At 35.0% G+C, this 19,264-nt stretch overlaps 1 protein-coding gene across 1 annotated transcript; it reads left to right on the forward strand.

Annotated features, from left to right (window-relative positions):
- The first annotated feature begins 156 nt into the window (after nucleotides 1-156).
- On the forward strand, nucleotides 157-18,260 carry LOC140757481 (cilia- and flagella-associated protein 61). Its single transcript, XM_073093218.1, has 31 exons — nucleotides 157-407; nucleotides 675-809; nucleotides 1,444-1,604; nucleotides 2,179-2,323; nucleotides 2,603-2,738; nucleotides 3,020-3,174; nucleotides 3,495-3,585; nucleotides 3,847-4,064; nucleotides 4,188-4,285; nucleotides 4,718-4,832; nucleotides 5,146-5,257; nucleotides 6,266-6,342; nucleotides 7,017-7,193; nucleotides 7,806-7,884; nucleotides 8,227-8,352; nucleotides 8,570-8,682; nucleotides 8,939-9,070; nucleotides 9,893-10,087; nucleotides 10,469-10,597; nucleotides 11,250-11,410; nucleotides 11,803-11,987; nucleotides 12,450-12,645; nucleotides 13,114-13,283; nucleotides 13,772-13,878; nucleotides 14,289-14,348; nucleotides 15,477-15,612; nucleotides 16,419-16,592; nucleotides 16,992-17,105; nucleotides 17,499-17,624; nucleotides 17,712-17,747; nucleotides 18,031-18,260. Exons 1-31 carry the CDS (start codon nucleotides 262-264, stop codon nucleotides 18,184-18,186), a joined length of 4,161 nt encoding a protein of 1,386 aa, XP_072949319.1. The 5' UTR covers nucleotides 157-261; the 3' UTR covers nucleotides 18,187-18,260.
- Nucleotides 18,261-19,264: the final 1,004 nt, after the last annotated feature.

Genomic DNA, 19,264 nt, shown 5'->3' on the forward strand with positions numbered 1-19,264 from the left:
TGAACTAAGCTCAGTTGAGGAGTAAACTGAATCATAAGAGGCATATTGTTATTAAAATACTACTATAATTGTATATTTTTTTGTTCATTTGTGTGAAGGTCTACCTACATAAGTAGCAATAGAGGCAAGAAGCGGTTACTTCTGTACCCAAAAAAGAAATATGACAGTGTCACACTAAACTCAAGGATAGCTTGGACGTACGCTTATATGTATATCTCAGATTTGTAAACACTCGTGTATTAATAATTTCTACGAGGAACTATGGCTTCCCGTATTTTCCGTCCGCAACCATTGGGGCGATTGCGATTAGCAGAATTAGACGATATTTCAACTATTCATGGACTTGTAAATGAATCTATGTCAAAGAACTTTCGGATTTCGACACCTTCTGATATTGGTTATCTTATGTGAGTAACTTAAACACTTTTTACATATAGACATCCGCTCTTAGAATAGGTAGATACCTAAAACGATCGAAGGGCTTTAATAAAGGAGCGACCGTTGAAATGTTTAGGGGGCTGGACCGTCCTTATCATAGGCAAGAAAAGAAACATCTTCAAACGAAGAAATTTTTGTTTTTCGCCGAAAAATAAAATACTATTTATTCCGGACATCGTTTAGGAACAATTTCGAAACCAAGATGATTTTTTCGCATGTATTCTTTTCTTTTATAGAGAAAACTGCGTCCTCTCTATTTGTCAGCTTGACGTCAATGAAGTTATTGTTGGTTTTCTGGCAGCAAGAGATTATCCAGTGGTGCCAGCCTTACATCCTGGAGCCTGGGAAGATTTTATTTGGACAAAATATAAGTTACTATGTTTTACCTTACTAAATTATTTTAATATTACATTAGTCAAGGCTTAAGGTTCAGGCATTATTAAGTAGCAAACAGGCAATAATAATTATTTAAATAATTAGTCTCAATAAGAAAACGCAATGCATAATTGCGGTTTGGTTATGTGTCCCGTTCACAGGTAGTAATGAGCTTCATTTTGGATTTAGTACCTATCTATATCCTTATTGAAACAAGTTATACAATTGGGTATGTATGAGAATCCTACTCGATAAGCTTGAATATGGCGATGTACCATGTATGGTGGTGCGTATGTTCCTATTTATTTTAAAAATCTAACTTAATAAGGTCATATCAATATTTACCGGGAGAGAACACGCGATGTTAAGTGATGAAACCCTATTATTTTCAACGTCAAAAACTACCAATTGGAACACCACATATTTGTAACCATACTAGGTAGGTAGGTACACTATTATTTAAACCAACCCTAGCGGGCTCGTTATAAAGCAGTTTGACTAAGAAGAAGACTTATATTTTTTGTTTTACTAATTTCAATAATAATATAATGCTGCTAATCTTTACCAAATACCTCCTTACTGGATATCTACAAGCCCAAGTATCTACCTGATTTGTTTAACGATTTTCAGAGCCATCGAATTAAACGCCAGAAACACTTTATTTATCCACATGCTATGTTGGAATCCCGTGTACGCACGTGAAATTGTGGATAATATGTTGAAATCTATATTCATGAATGATCCTTACGTCCAGCATATAGCTATGATGAAATCGGTCATAAGTTATCCCTGTAAGTTACAGATCTATGTAGAGCTTACTTAATCTAAAATACACAAACGAATACTCGTCCACTGCCCTAACGCATCTGAGTTTATATACCTAACAACACTGTTTTACGGTGAAAACGCACCTACGCACGACATCGCGTCGTACCATGAGTAATTGGTTTCGCCATTTACACGTGCATACGAGGCTCAATGTAATTTTTGAACTTCTGTATAAAATAGCCAACGCGTCTGTGTTTAATTCTAAGTTATCCATAGAATACCATTCCTGTAGAAGTTGGTATTTTTATCTTTGGCATAGCATCTAGCAAGTCTATAGATTGGTAAGAGAATCGGATAGAACTTACTAACACAATCTCGTGAAAGATGAACATCCATAATAATGCCTAAATAAAATCTAGTTTTGCTTTTGAGCAAGCTGGCTTACATAAATCAGTTTTGCTTCCTTCGAAGTATGATGTGTCGTTTTGTTACTTTAGCCGCAGCTCGTCGAATATCCATAAGTAGTGCCTACATTCCTACATATTTAATTACATGTGAGAATGGCATAAATTTAAATAATGTGATATAATTTCCTAGTGTTAGTCCCTGGCCAGTCCCGATCAGAAGGTTCGTTTAGACGGGTGCAGGCTTTAGAGCGTGGAGTGTCCGGCGACATGCTACCCGCACTCTGCGTAGCTGACCGCACAGAAGTGTGCCCCCGATTAAGAATACGTAGGGCTGTGTTAGTATATTCTATTTATTGCTTGTTTAATTGAATTGAAGGTGGAATTACTGAAAATTCATCATGGTAGGCAGGTATACCATTATTTTTAAAAATCCCTATCAAATATAGTAAGTAGGTACTGTTTTATTTTTACAAAATCTATTTGCAATTTAGGTAGATACAACATTCCAACATAACTTTCTTGTGATAATATTAATTAACACGCTCTTTTGGGTAAGTATATCTGTTTTAAATGATTTGCTGCTTATTATTATATATTATGACTTTGTTGCACAGAGAAGAAGATAACGATGATATTGTGCCGATAATTGAGCACCATTCAGTGCGCTTACGGCAACTATATGGCGACTTTTACGTCAGCGAGCTGATTTCTCGACACCCTGAATCTGAAAGAGTTCTACTTGTTTGCGAGGTGACTGATTTCCGTATTCTAATTTTTTGGTTCGCTAGCACGAGAATAAGTCAAGTCCGGTTGGTCCATGGAATAAGGTAAGTACCTACGGATTGGTCTATATTGCCACATGGTCCTGTAGATAAGGATGTTACGATGATAAGATTTTGTTAAGATAATTGCAATTGAAACACTTGCGTTGTCTTTTTATTTTAGGATAATTAATATTAAATCTAAATGTCAATACTTACCTACTATTTCTCTATTAATCGTTCCTATTTTATTGCTTTTCCATTTGGCAGCATAAAGAAGTCGCGGTAGGAGTGATGTGTCTCAATACGCAAATAAATTTTGAAGCGTTGGAAGATAATTTTGAGCTGTCACCATTCGCTGGATTAAGGCATTTGGACAGGCAACCGTATTATAAACGCAGCAAAGACATAGATTCCACCTTCAGGTTAAGGTTTAATTTATTGTTTGTTTTTGTGTTTATTTTAAATTTAATAAATGTATATGGAAGTAACTAGCAGCAAGTGGATTGCACATGGTTGTTCTTGGTTCCGAACACAGAAGGTTATTCTGGAAGGCTAAGTTAGAACACCTTATAGATTCTAGATACATTTTTGAAATATAGCATGGCAAAGCAGCAGTACCTATTGCTGCTACGAGATCTTTCTCTACGTCAGATAAAAATATCTATGTACGTCTTCGTACCTAGATATTTTTATCTGACGTAGTATGGTTCATTTGTAACTTTCTTTATTCTTTTTACCCAAGCCTCCTAGCAAGCAATACGGTTTTCGAAATGGGCCCAGAATCAGTCAGCAGTTTTGAACCTTCTACATTTTCAAAGGACACTAAGGTCCGGGTATGTTAAAAACATAATTATTAAAATTCAGAAATATTACATTGAATATCATCAAACTATTAATTAAAGATAAAGAAGTACTACTTGCCTGTTTTGGTTGGACTAAGGTATGTATTCAATTTAAATTTTATTTATTGTAGTAGGTTTTACCTAAAAAGTCATTCTTTTAATTTCATAATGGACTTATAAAGCTAGAAGAACTCTTATTACTTTACAATTATTTTGTATAGATATAGGTATATATTTATCCTACTTTCGTAGGTGACCTGGCAATTCACTGAAGATGAGTTTAATAAATTAAAAGCAGAAGGCATGGCGTGGGACCAGGACCGTTATGGGACGTTTACTCAACTGGACGTCCTTAACCTTCTCGAGGAAGATGAAGAGGAACTTGAGTTTGATATTGTTAATATCGACACAGATCTTCTGAGGCTTCCTCGCCTGCTGTCACATGATGAATTAATGAAAAAAGATGAAGGGTAAGTTTCAGGGCATTTAGATCCAAATGGTGGCTTTGGGACTCATATTATTGTAAGTTGACCCATATTTACGACGACCTACAAAGACATTTTATTTCATTTTTTTATTATTTACATTTGTAGTCTAATGGATGACATAGCGAAAGTACTGGATAGTAGAAAACACAGGGATTCTTTATCTGATATCATACACATAAAAGATAAGAAAGAGAAGAAATTACGTGAGTCCTATTATTATAGTAGAATTGTCATATTAATATTAATGAGATAAATATTAATAACTTTTCATAATATGATATTAGAAAAAACTCTTTTATGTTTAATTAGATTTTTTTTTACTGTAGGGTAATGTTTTCGAAATTGTGTGTGTATGCGTCATTCCCACACAACCCGTTGCACTGCACACGTTGCAGCCCATACGGATTGATGGATGTTAACATATGAGGTGTCGTTAAATTTGTCTAAATTTTTTGAATTCAAAACGTGGCCCACATTTTAAATTTTCTATTATTTTAATTATTTTCTAGTTTAAAGTTAAACCATTTTAATAATAACCTTTTCTTAATACATTTTTTGTTACAATATGTTGTTTACCTTAGTTACCTTACCTGCTTGAAAATATGTTCGTTTTAATGCACAATGTCTCTTTTCAGCCTCAATTTTATCTTCGACCTCTCAGACCAAAACACCGGAGCCGACCCGGTATTCAGGCTCACCAAATGCATTTTTATTGGAATTATTTGCCATGCACCAAGATTATGACGACAGGTTCGTTACACGAAAACTAATTTCTGTTTTTGCTAAATATCTTCTTGAATCCTATTTGTAGGAAATGTTATACCGGTAGATATTTCCTTCTATTTCATATATTTCAAACTTGGATATAATTAGCTATATTGCATTTTTTAAATGAAATAACAAAAAAACTCATTAAAATATACCTAATACACACGTATTAAATGTAGAAAATATTTACATACTGTTAAATATAAAAAAGTTTTTTTTTACATTACCTAACAGTATTTAAATTATTTGTAAAATACTAAAACTACAGATTACTAAGAATAACATATTTTTATAGATATGGTTTCGATATGTTGGAAGCAGCTTACGAACTCTTTCCTGGCAGAGATTATTGTATCATGTGTCTTCCATCCAGCCACACATGTTTTCCACTTCTTGAGCATTTTACGGTATTTACAATTTGAAAATGTTATAAACATGTAAAATTCTTTATCAAAACAAAGTTTTATGGCGTCCAGATATAGTTTAAACGTTATCACGTAACTTCTCAAAATTGTGTTTTTTTTTTATAATATTGGAGTAGCAGACGAACATGCAGCCCACTTGATGGTAAGTGGCTACTCCCGTCGATGCCGCCGACAAATGCGCCGTTACCCCTGAGGACTAAGCTGGAACGCCTCGGAAAAGTATGAGACATACTTTTCCGAGGCGTTCCTTACCCTTCAAACCATAACAGCAGCACATAACGCTGCTGTTATGAGCCAGAAATTGATGTGCTTATACCACCATCTTCAAAATGATTATTGCGTATTAGGAGAGTTCTCTGTCTTGATTGTGTTTAAATAATTATGTATTCTGAACTTATAACGGCATTGATAAGTGTTGCTGTATATTGGTTCAAAGGGCGTGGAAAGTGATACCTACACGCAGGGCCGGATTTAGAGGTCTAGAGGCCTTGGGGCAACAAAGGAGTGGAGGCCCCCTGGCCCCAAATTATTTTCCGAATAAAATGAACAATTTTTCAGTTGAGTTTTTCAATAAATATTTTATTGTGAATCGCAGGTAGATTCTTCTAGTATTCATGTTTGTACAAAGTACTGTAGATAAAGGTAAAACAGCGAAAAAAAATATCAAATGAAAAGTTTTTTTTTACTAGTGTTTACTAGTCGGAATAAAAGAAAAATCCGACGTCTCTATTGTGGGGCCCCCCTTTTTTGCGGAGGCCCCGGGACTGCTGCCCCGGTTGCCCTCCCTTAAATCCGGCCCTGCACACACAAACCGTTCCAGCTTAGTACTCAGAGCTAGCAACGTGTCTGTTGCCGGTCTTGTGCCTATTTGGGGTTGATTACTTATTATTATGATAGATGATTTACCAACACATGGACTGTATCTTGTATAAGAAAACAATTGTTATGGGTTTAATAATTGATATAATACATTAATGAATTAAATTGCAGCTAGTGACTCCCTACAGCTATAAAATGCGTTTTGTTAATGACACGCTATATGTGGCACACGTGAACGCTATCAGAGGGTAAGTTGTAATTTTATTAAGGACGTTTTAGCAATATTTTACTATAATGCACTGTGTGCACACTAAATAAACCAAAGTTTCGCTCGTAAGGGTAGCGGCGCTTATGGAGTAAAATTCGACGAACTTCTACAGGATAAGTACCTACATCATGGGGTTGTGTTTACGTGTTTATAAGTGAATCCTGTAGTGACAACTTATCTTATTTTTGAAATAATCAATATAAGTTGTTCCAAAAAATAGATTCTTTACCAAGAGATAGAAAAGATTACATTTGATTTTTTTTACATTTAAATTATGTAGCTGTATTTAGCTAACACAAGTAACATAATGATGCAATGTTATTCGGCTCAGCTTATATATTTTTTGCAACTAAGCTCACTACAGTCTGTATTGAACTAGCTCCCGAAGATGTCAGGTCTGTATTATGTACCTACTTACACACGACAAATGAATTATTTTGAATTTTTTTTGCACTCAAATAACCCACTAACTACGCAAAGGAGCTTACTTTATCTATCTTACTCAAAGGAACATTATTCATACCTATCATTAAGTAAAAGCCAAGCTTTTAAATTCGAATAAATAGCAGATACTGTGATGGCAAAGTAACTTGTAAATACATACCATGTGAAATAACTTTAAGATGATTAAAACTTGTAGAACATATGTTTCAGTGAGATACGCGTTCGTCAAGCCGAGGAGTACGATATTCCGAACTTGAACAATGTGTTGGAACATACTCCACGCAAACAAGATTTACTGGACCTCTTCGATTCTAGTCTGGTTTCTAATATACTCACCTCATATGTACTGTTGAGCCAGAATCAGCCTGTTGGTTTCGTTATTTTGGGGTTAGTCAGATTTAAATTTTTTTCTAAATGTACTCGTACCTTATTTGTCCGATATTTTCTCATTGTTTTCTTATAAGTAAATTACTCGTATACTATGTAAACACTTAGGAACCCATTTGCAATTATGTATTAAAATCACCGAAAAATTTAGATTAAAATTGTAAAAAATTAAATAGCAAAAGAAAGAACAACTGCATGTCATTTGTTTTTCGTGATAAAAAATGTAGTGTTTCTTGAAGTGCCTGTATTAAATTTTGTGCCAGTGTTAATTATTGTAAACATTAAAACTGGCACATTCTTTTTTAAAATATCAAATTAATATTTAATCACTAATAATTAATTTATTATTTATTAAAAAATACAGCATATCTAATAAAATGTAAAATTATAATAATTATTATTGAAAATTATAATGACATGACCTGCAACATTCTCAAAATTCTAAGCTATTCATTTCATCTTGGATATCGGTATATAAGAATAATTTTCAGTCACGAAGTTTTCCTTACGATTTTTCTCTCACCATTAGACAAAGTAATTATTAATGTCTGAAGTATGTGCCTAAGAGTGTCTGAAGGGTTACTTGTGTTATAACACATATGACCATTACAGGCCTTTGGAGGAAGGGACACTAATACGAACTCAATACAACCTTAATCCAGATCCACGCAGATTTGGTACAGATGCAAATGTAAGTTTACATCATAAAATAACATATCAAGTAGAGACTATAATATGATGAATTTTAGTTGATGAAGTTTTGAAGCCAATTATCATACCTATTGTTTTTTCTTAGTTTAATTGAACTTTATATTCTGGGTTTTATGTAAGTATCCATAGCATCCGTGATATTAAAGTTGTAGTGTAATATTTTCTTATATATATATTATTATATTTCTTATATTATTAAGTATATACCTTCCTCTTTTTCAAATCCGAACAAAGAAGCGCTTGACACTTCTGCTATTAGTTAATTTTCATCATATACTCTTATTAATTTTACGTGTTTTTTTAATTATTTTATTCATATCAGATATTAGCTGGCGTGATGTCTCCCATAATGGAAGTTCATGGCCGCTGGTTCCTTCGGGACTTGCTTCGTCAATCTCGATACACGACCTTATTTTGGGTTTGCAGGCTATTTGCAAGGGGAGAGTCGGTGATATATTTACATATTTCTATCATTTATTCAACTGTTCTTTATTTTGTGCTTATTTTTAAAATATTTTTATAGCATTTGTACAGACGTATTCATATTCACTTCACGTTGCTCTGGTAACTTAAGTATTATTTTTGACAGTTTTTTCATATTATTCATATAAAATTTATTTTATTTATGTAGTTTTCTTTTGCATTTTTTTATTATTTCCTTTTAGAACCCAATTAGAAATTTAATGTCGCTCGCTGGCCACATGATGCCTGTACGCCCACGGCGATTTGTGCCTAACATTAGCAGGAACAGAGAATTAGAACTATTGTTTAAAGAAATGTAAGTCCATAACATAACTGTAATATCTATCACATAAATATAAGTTCTTGCCTACCTAATAAAATAATTATTATTGTTATTTACCTCAGTAATCTAATAATTAGTTGTAAATTTAACCGTGTCATTCTCAATTAGTGAAGTTATGGAAAAAGTAAGTTGGGTACAAATGCAAGTTAAGCATTTTTTAGAAAACCTATCATCGTCTATGAAAGTAAGGTAATCTTTGGTTTGATTATAAAAATATTTTTCATTTTAGTACAACTCCGTTTGCACTATGGTCGTTGGAACGTCCATTAACAAGTTTGCCAAGAATATACGTTAACAACAGTATAGTGGTGGTTGGCGCCAGCCGAACTGGATTGGCCTTTCTGGAAGCTTTATTATCTGGGTAATCAAAAAGTTTTACATCACTTAGTCTTAGTCAGTACTCTATGATTATTTCCTTATTAAAAATAGCTGTAAAATAGAGGGCAAAACTACAAAACTATGTGTTAGCATATAGGTAGCGTTGTAGGATCAATAATTAACTGAATATTATTACCATGACACAAAACTGCTTCAAATACCTTACGTGGCCCCTTATGGTCTTATCGCGTATGGTCTCCAACTAACCACTCTAGGAGTACCTTTTCATTAGATACGGGCGACGTAGCTATGCTATGGATGTATCAAATCAGCGAATAAAAATGCTTGATTTTCATTGAACAAAATTTCATTGAATGGAAATCATTGATGATGGCAACGAAATCATTGATGGCAACGAAGCTATGGATGTGTATCAAATCATACACATCCATAGCTTCGTTGCCTCATACAACTCTGGCGTAAGGGGGTGCCAGTTTTTGCCAGAGGTGTACGAGCTAAACCAAATTAACCACCCACTTAACAGTGGGAGTTTATTTTTGATGCTTGTTCATTATTTTATAATGTTTTAAATAACATTATATTCTTATGAATAAATATAAGGAATCCAGGTATCATTTGACCACCTGAGAATCTGCCCGGGCAAAGAGAGTATCCTCGAGTCCCGAATTTCCTGTTTACCGCCCTTATATGCCAATACCGCAATATACGAGTATATGCTTCCGGGGGGTAAGACGTCCCATCTTAGCTAGCTAAACCAAAGCTTTGTAATGTCTTCTTGGTAACTACCAAGAAGACGTCTGATATGAATAGGTAACTACATATTGAATAGGTTAGGGCTTTCCAGGCCTACAGCGGAGTACCTAACGTTCACGAACATAACCCTGATCTCCGAGCACGGGCTGCCCACCGTGTCGGAGTGCCTGCGTGCGGCGGACACGTGCGTGCCGCGCGACGGCCGCTATACAGACAGATATATCAAGACCGTGCCGTTTTACTTCTATCTGGACGTCATGTCCGCTGTCATGGTGAAAATCGATAGGTTAGATGTTTTATTGCACGTACTTTAGATACGAACTTCGTGGTCGTTAACATGTAATGCGCTGGATATAGTAGGGTGCTAGGCCAAAACGTTAATATGTGGTAATGCGCTGGTTCTAAGAGTTTGCTAAGCCAAAACATTAATTTTGTTGTGACATTGAGATCCTTGGATCTTTCTTTATTTTGGGTAAACAAGTTCAAACTATTTTTAATCATTTGACATTTAATGGTATCTCACTGACTAGAGTGAATACCTAGAACCATTTCGCATAATAAGCGTGAAAAACCACTACTTCTAGTCTCTTCTATGGGAGTGTGAGCGGATACGAATATGTGTGCGAAAAATATGCACGTGATATGTAAACTATCTTAATCTTTACAGGAAAAGGAAATGCGTTCATTTAAAGGGTGGCGGCCTGAAGTTTTATGACGAATTAGTATTAACATGCGGCTTGCAATTCCAACATCCGGAGTATTTAAAAGAATCTCTTGAAGTTGTAAAAGAAGTCGAGTAAGTTAAAATTATGAGTAATAAAAACCAATATTTTAAGCAACTTTAGGATTTCGCTTTGAATTACACGGAAATATTGAGGTTCGTAATTACATTGTTTGATGCTATATTTAAAATTAAGTGGAAATAGTACCCACCAACACTTAGTAATTTAATCTTTTGGTATTCTCTTTGATTTTTTCGTATAATAATATAGGAATAGTAGACGAGCCTGCAGTCCACCTGATGGTAAGTGGCTACTGCCGTTCATGGACATCAGTAATCAACCCCAGATAGAATTAGATATTCCTATCTGAGGTCGGCCACAGATACGCCGCTACTCCTGAGGACTAAGCTGGAACGCCTCGGAAAAGTATGTCTCCCATACCACACCTTTCAAACCAGAACACAGCATCGCTACTGTTATGAAGCAGAAACAGATGCGGCGGTGGTGTCACCGGAGTTAAACCACAGAGGGTTCTACCATCTTAAAAGTGGTGACTGATGAACATAAAGGAATATGTTTTATAATACTAGTATCATTAAGAAAAGTGACAAATGTGTTTCAAATCTGTATTTAAACTTACACGCACGTTACTCGATATTTTTGTGCTCCTATCTCAATCCACAAAAAATATTCACTTTCTTAATTTGATGCCTTGGTGTTCATTAGGAAAGGTAAGCCATGCGATAGGATATTGATGGACAATCCGAACTATCAGCCGGACCGGGTCCCTCCTTCACCGGATATGCCGGATAACGTGATGCTAATCAATTCCCTGTACCAAGCCAATGTGTATCTCAGGAAGCTGCTGAAGATGGTCTCAGAAGCCAGTTAGTAGAATTAGGAGACACCTTAATATTATACTTAAATAAATAATTATACCTACATATAAATCGCTTGGTAGTGAATTTTAAATTTATATATACGGAAATTGCGCGCATGGGATATGGACCAAGCAGATTATTTACATACTTGTATTCGCGTCTATTCGTCTGTATTTGACGAATTTCTAAATGTTCAATTACAGTTAAGTAGTGTTTAGCTGTAAAATTTGTCATTGTTTGTTAAGTATACGGGGTAGGAAATGTCCAAAACCATGTACGAAACAACTGTGATACAAGTCGATTATAATTCTTTGTTTAAACGACGAAAATCCTTTGCATTGCTTTCGGTACATTAACTATTTTATATTGTTTCAAAATTATTATTTCTTTTTATTCAGAAGAGACATCACTTGCACTGAGCAGTACTAACCCCATAATAGTGTATGGAGATTGCGTGGAGGCTTATACTTGCATCGCGGCGGTAATAGAGTTAGGGCTGGCAGCCGGGAGTATTATCTTCGTCGAGCCCTTCCCGCCAGGGGACGCAACTGCGTTAAGAATCAATTGTTTCAACAATGAGACGGTAAGTAATATGAAGTATAAGATAGATACTACCCATCTAGTATTTTCTCATTTTTGGTAATTGCTACATTATGTTAGCAAATGGTAGTAAGTCTGTTATCTATAGAATTATATATATATAAAACGTAAAAATTATGTAATTTTGAATATGTCAATGGGGAACCTCTATCGACTGGATGTCGTAAGGTTGCACTTGGTTGGACTTGGAGATGATCAAACCAATTCAGAGTAGGTAGGTACTTTTTAATACGCGCAATATAACAAGAAAAAGTGTCTTGGATATATTACTTGTTACCAGTCAAACACTATCACCGGCCAGTCAATAATACACTTAGAAAGAAATAAATAAATATATTTTTCTCTGCAAATCATTGTAATAAAACAAAAAATATAGGTACGATACATTGGTAAGAAGAAATAGTCAATAATAAACCTTATGAAATAGATTTACTACGTGCACTAGGTGGATGAAAGGGTACAGGCGAGCTTGGATAAGCTGGGTGTGCAGGTGTACCGAAAGTGCGAGTTCTCTGGCTGGCGGCTGACTGGCTCGCGGGTAGAGACCATACGGTTTATGGCCCCTCTGCACGCTATACACCTGTCATGCTTTGCGCTTTTCTACTGTGGCAGGAGGGATATTGATATACATAGCTTTAAAGGTAAAGTTTATTCTGTTTGGCATGTTGATCAAATCTTGATTTATAATATCCCGACAGATGGTTAGAAATTAAGATTTGTTAAATTAACTTTTGTCGTTTGTAAATTAAAATGATAAGTTGATGTTTTGTTGTTCTAAAAAGAAAATATTTATATTAATTCCAGCACTTCGTCTCTATAAAAAATTGTTAATTCAGCTTTAAAAAATTCATCGCTTATTTTGATAGCTTTATTGAATATGTAGAAATGAAGTACTCAACATATTAACAGCAATTTTGGCTGATGAAAAAAAAAACATACGTATGTCACTTCTGGATAGATTACGAAACGGGCTATCACATTAAATTTATAGGGTGCAATCTATGTAGGTATATTAAAGTGAATAATATTTTCTTTAGCACTACCATTACTTATTATTCTATATAAGAGCGTAAAATCTAGCATATTCAAGCATACAAATATTCTACCAGCAATAAATGAGAGCGGACTAGTGTACGATGGGGGACTGGTGGTCGGACGGTCGTTCGAGACTAACGACCCGCACGTGTGGGGCGCGGGCCCGTGCACGCGCTACTCGCGCCGTCTGCACGCCGCGCCGCACCTGCACAAGTACTACTCCTCCGAGGATGTGGGCGAGGCTGTGAGTATCGCTACTGGACGACACAGGGCAAGTGTACGACGGCGGACTGGTGGTGGGACGGTCGTTCGAGAGCAACGAACCGCACGTGTGGGGCGCGGGCCGTGCATGCGCTACTCGCGCTGCCTGCACGCCGCTCCGCACCTGCACAAGTACTACTCCGAAGATGTGAGCAAGGATGTGAGTATCGCCAGTGTAAAACGGCGGGCTGGTGGTGGGATGGTCGTATTAATAGGGATGGCTTAGAGAAATAAGTTTCTCACAAATATTAAGGAATACTATTAATCATCCATCATTAGTAGAATGTATGCTTTAACTTTAAGTTAAAGCGAGTGAAAATTAAATTGTTTTTTAGTGAACTCTAGATGTCACATTACTTGTTCACAATACATCGTTTATGTTACTTATCTATTGCAATTAATCGGTATCATTCTAATGTACGGTACACATCAGTATAAAATGTACGAGCTAATTGAATGTGGCATTTGCAGCTAGCAAGAATGTTCTTACGAAAGTTAGACCCGTTTCTATCGAATTCACCTGACCTCGACAGCAGCGTCTCAGAACATATGCTACGGCACGGTTCCAGTATATCTGGGTGGGTACCAGAAGCGTTGTTAACTTTTTTATTTTAAAGGTTAAGTAGCATTTTTATACATTTCAGACGTACCATATATGTCGCACATATTTTTTTCGGTCACATACGACATATAGTCGTCGGTCGAATGCTTTTTTTTGGTTTGAAGGATGTGGTGAGGGAGAGACACTTAGACGAGGCGTTTCAACTTGTCGTCAGGTGCAGGTACCTATCTGGTAGTCCACCAAACTTAAAGTTAAATATAAAAAAGACACCATTACTATTCTAAATTAGGAAGTCTTAAAAATTCCTTTGTTTTAAAGAATTTGCAAGAAGCTTTATAGATTTTCAGTATGATGTTCACCTACTTCTATTGTATTGTGAAAGTCGTATATTTTTGTAGGAGTGTCTAATATTGTTTTAATTTCTAGTGCGAAAAGCTCTCATGCGAGTTTTGCGAGTTCCCGTATTTCCATCAATATGTCAAAAAAGTAATTAATTAATTTTACTTAATTATTTTAATTAACATTGATGTAATGATATGTAGCTGTGGTGATGAGAAATGAATCGTTTCGGTAGTAATAAAATTGAATCTTTTAACGTTTTTTGAAATGCATATACTTACAACCCCATGAATAGACCAGTTTTTACCTAAAGTCATCTGTCATAAGCTAAAGACTAATTAGATTCCATGTATTAAATACTAACCCTTTAAAACTAAATCATTACTCAGAAGTATTGTAGGACTAACAGAACTCATCAAAGGACAAGAAGAGCTAAGTACAAAAAATACTTTTCGGGCTCTAAAATAGGCAAACCATGATGAAAGAATTGTTTATGGTTAACGATAAAGTTATAGTTTCATATCATTTACATAATGATATGAAACATCATTTACATAATGATAATGATGAAGGTGGTAGAACCCTTTGTGGTTCGACTCCGGCGGCACCACCGCCACACCTATTTCTACCTAATAACAGCAGTGTTAAGCGCTGCTGTGTTCCGGTTTGAAGGGTGTGGTAAGGGAGACAGAATTTTCCGAGGCGTTCCAGCTTAGTCCTCAGGGGTAGCGGCGCATCTGTGGTCGGCCACAGGTAGGAATATCTAATCCTATCAGGGGTTGATTACAGATGTCCATGGGCGGCAGTAGCCACTTACCATCAGGTGGACGGCATGCTCGTCTGCTACTCTTATATTATAAAAAAAATGATTAGTTCCGTAAATATGCCTACTACAATAGTACTTAGTATTAGAAAATAAAATGTAATTAAAGACTAATAAAAATTACTTGTATGTAATAAGTACTCTGTAAGAAGTGGTAGAAGCAGATCGCTTGGTATTTTTAATGTAGTGCTTTATTTAGTGTACTATCGACTATGTACTACATTCACATCATCTTATATATAAAATTCTCGTGTCACAATATTAGTTACCGTAGTCCTCCGAAACTGCTTTACCGATATTCACCAAATTTTATGTGCATATTCAGTAGGTCTGAGAATCTGCTACTATCTATTTTTCATACCCCTAAGTGATAAGGGTTAACATTTTTTTTATTTACATGGCAACACAACGTTTGCCGGGTCAGCTAGTAAAATAATAAACTAATTGTATAGTCGATGGCAACCAGTGAGCAAGTTCGATTCGCCGATCTACCAATACGCGACGTTGCCCGGCCCGCTCTACTACATGCGGTTGAGGAAACCCGGCCGCGAAGTGCCGATGGCAGTGCAACTTCTTTTACCGCACCAGGTACCACTATCTAAACAAATAAATATAATTGGTCAAAAATTTTAAATTTTAAAAGAACAAGACCATGTAACCAGTTTTGACAATTGAAATTGTCACTGTCATCTATTTTAGTGTTTGAAAAATATAAAAATATGTAGTTTTTAGAGCATTTACGAATGAAACGATATTTCTGCGCACTTTTTCTTCAATTTCGTGTTTTTGCAACACTTAACTGCACATGTCGGCATTGTTCCGCGTAAATTGCATGACATGACAGCCATTAAATGGCTGACACATTTATCAGCCGTTTAAGCCATTTAATGGCTTCCTTCAATTACAAGGCGGTGAGATATCTATACTTATTTATGATGTATATTTTTAAAAGTCAAAATCGTTAACTGGTGACTTTGTAAGCACCAGAAATTTGAAAGTAGACGCTTGAGACATTATTTTTTTCTGGTATGTAGGCATAATTTCTAAAGTATATAGTCATATCTATTTGGGTTTTATATATAAACATATTATGAATAACATATTATTCCCTGTATTGTACGTAGTGTAATGCTCTTGTGTTACGGTTTGAACGACCTATAAGGGAATGATATACATATAAGGGAGACCTATTTTCAAATTATTGCAGACTTCTGGAATCCTTGCAGAGTTATATTACAGATGACATCATATGACAATGACCACTGACTCGTACAGCTCAAAGAGCTGCACTGCCGGCTTCTCTCTGCCTCAATTTCATAAAAATCTGCCACAATTCCGATTACGACAGGCATACGAGTACATTAAAACGGCTAATTCTTCCGATTTTTCTCTAGGGACACACGTTGATAACAGACAAGCGTGGAAACTATTTCCGCCTACAGCTAAACGTGCTCCACTGTGTTGAATCGATCACTTGCCTCTCCAAAAAACCTTTTTGTTCAGATATTTTCGCACAGCTGTACGGCAAACATGAGGCCTTCTTCAATAAACTGTTGACGAGGTTTAAGGTAAAATTGCATACAAAGTAATATTACATGTCATTACAAGAAGGTTAACAATGCCCTTCTTTTAATTTGATTATAAATGCATGAAAGAAGTGAATAAGTAATTTTGCAAAAAAAAAAACACCTTTTTGGTTTTTTGGTCCTGTTACCTGAATTTTTAGTGAAAGTATGTTTTTCAACTTCTAATTATTATCCATATATATACTTTATAAACTCACAAAATAATTTACCATTTACTAATTGTACTTGTTATTATAGAATTTAAGCATTGTGTGAGTTACAAGTTACCTAAAACATTTAACCTTTGAAACTGTAGTTTGTATCTTTCGTGTGTAGGGTGTGTAGGTATATTGTATAATATGTTCTCATTTTTAATATCTTCTTAAAATTCTTATTGTATAGATGAATATGATCGATGATTTGTACGATTACTTTACAAAGCCGTTCATGTCGGCCCTTTACCAAGAGAGCTTCACTGATCTTATGAATGAGCTCCATGAACAAGAAATCGCTACGGTAATGATAACCTTATAATTTAGTAGCAAAGAATATTTATACAAAATAGTTTATTAAGTAATTAAACGCTGTAAGATTACATAAATAATTCTTTAATAACTTTTTTTATAATATAGAAGTAGCAGGTGCAGTAGAAGTATAAATAATGATAATAATATAGGAGTAGCAGACGAGCATGCAGTCCACCTGATGGTAAGTGGCTACTGCCGCTCATAGACATCTATAATCAACTCCGGATAGGATTATATATTGTCCTGAGGTCGGGCACAGATGCTATCCTTGAGGACTAAGCTGGAACGCTTTGGAAAGTTATGTCTCCCTACTGGATGCTGTTTATCCTATGTCTTACAGAGATGTTACCGTAGAGCAATACTTATATAAAATGATTTTCAGGTTTACGACGTAGTAAAAACTAAATTTCACGAATTCCACGATGACGTTAAACTTAAAACGAAATCTTTTGAGTCTACAATTCCTTTGTCTTGCCTCGAGTCGTCTCACTGCAAAATTGAAACTGAGGTAAGACGTTCAGGGAATCTTAAAAATAGATGTTTTATTATTTTTGTATTAGTTGTTTTCTAATTGTAATTTGTTTTGTTTTTATAGAAGCCCATCAAGAAAAAGGCAACAGATATACCTTCGGTAAGATGAAAATTTCGTAAAGTAGCACTTAGTTTATTTGTTTAAAAGATCTACCGAAACATATTATCTTATATTTATATGAGTTTATTATTTAACTAATCACTCATGGGTTAATTAGTCATTTGTTTCACATTTATGTTTCTTTTTGTTATGAAGGGTACAGTTCTAACGTTTCTGGTTGCACGACATCGCTACTGGTGATATTTTTTATGGTGATTAGCGAAAATGCTATTGTAAGGAGAGGTGCTTTAGAGCGTTTTTATATCCTAATGTGTTCATGCAGGAGTGTGGTCAAAATGAGGCTCCACGTCACGAGGCGGCGACGTTCTGGAAGGCGGTGGGCGGCGAGAACATCGTCGTGTCCCGCCTCGGCCGCTACTTCGTGAGGAATAGTGTCACCAACCCACATTATGCTGTCCCAGATCTAGATTTAAAATGAAATATATTCTTTGTTTTTATTAAATCTGTCGAGTATTTTTTTTTAAATAAAGACATTTCATTGATATTAAAATACTTCATTGCTCTCACAATGTTGATAGTTAGGGACCGAGTTTAACATGATGTAGGTTAGTGAACTTCACAACACTTTGACAAAAGGAAAGAAGAATAAGAGAGATTAAAGGGGGTTTTTATACCTTTCAGGCACATAGCCACTTTTTCTAGTTAAACATGGTATGTATTTTATAATTCCCTACTCCACACATTAGTGTTGGAATATTGTCGTCGTGTTTCAATTAATATACTACATTACGTTTTACACAATTTATTTAATTTTACACATTTTCATTATATTAGACAAGTTTCCTTAACTACGAAATATTTACATGAAATGCACAGAATGGCCATTTATTTATGAAGATAATAACAAAACAATTCCGTTCTACAGCTATGGCTTGAAAAATAATTTGTACATAATAAAAATAACAATAATATATCGATTTAACCTTACTGATATGAGACTACGAGATCAAATTTTTATTTTCGTGAATGTCAAAAGACTAGTAATAACATTTGGCTTAGTTTTTGCTCCGAAGCTCATCACATACAGTCACATTATAATTACACGTATAACAGTTAATAGTAAGATGTTTGTTGAAATAATAGTAAGTTTCGATGAAAATCTGTGCGTGTTTGTATCAAAACAATTGGCCTTACAATTGTTTAAGAATTTAGTTGTTATCATAATATTTATTCTTAACAATATTTATGTTCATCCCAATTTAATCTTCCCTTTTGAAAAATAATGGTGAGTAACATGATGACATATAGAAAATCAAATGATGCAGGTACATATAATAATTATATTTTTACCACGCTTTTATTACCCTTTCTTCTCATCAGGATCGCCAGGATTAACGATTTTCCTTAAGCGATTTTAGCGTGATTTTTAGTTTTTAAACTATTATTATTATCGGAAAAAATGAAATGCGTGTAGTATGTGGACGTAGCTCGCATGATATGTGGCTCTATGATAGAACTTCGGAATGATATATAAATGGCCTTTAATACTAGAATCT

This window comes from Epargyreus clarus, unplaced genomic scaffold (genome assembly GCF_041222505.1).
Source record: "Epargyreus clarus isolate Ecla_fem2 unplaced genomic scaffold, WU_Ecla_fem_2.2 ptg000001l, whole genome shotgun sequence".
NCBI classification, from domain to species: domain Eukaryota; kingdom Metazoa; phylum Arthropoda; class Insecta; order Lepidoptera; family Hesperiidae; genus Epargyreus; species Epargyreus clarus.

Coding starts and splice junctions, on each gene's coding strand:
- LOC140757481 (XM_073093218.1), top strand. CDS start 262: ATGGCTTCCCGTATTTTCCGTCCGCAACCATTGGGGCGATTGCGATTA. Junction 4,286..4,717: donor TAAGAAAGAGAAGAAATTAC/GTGAGTCCTATT, acceptor GTCTCTTTTCAG/CCTCAATTTTATCTTCGACC. Junction 8,683..8,938: donor GAACTATTGTTTAAAGAAAT/GTAAGTCCATAA, acceptor TTTTCATTTTAG/TACAACTCCGTTTGCACTAT.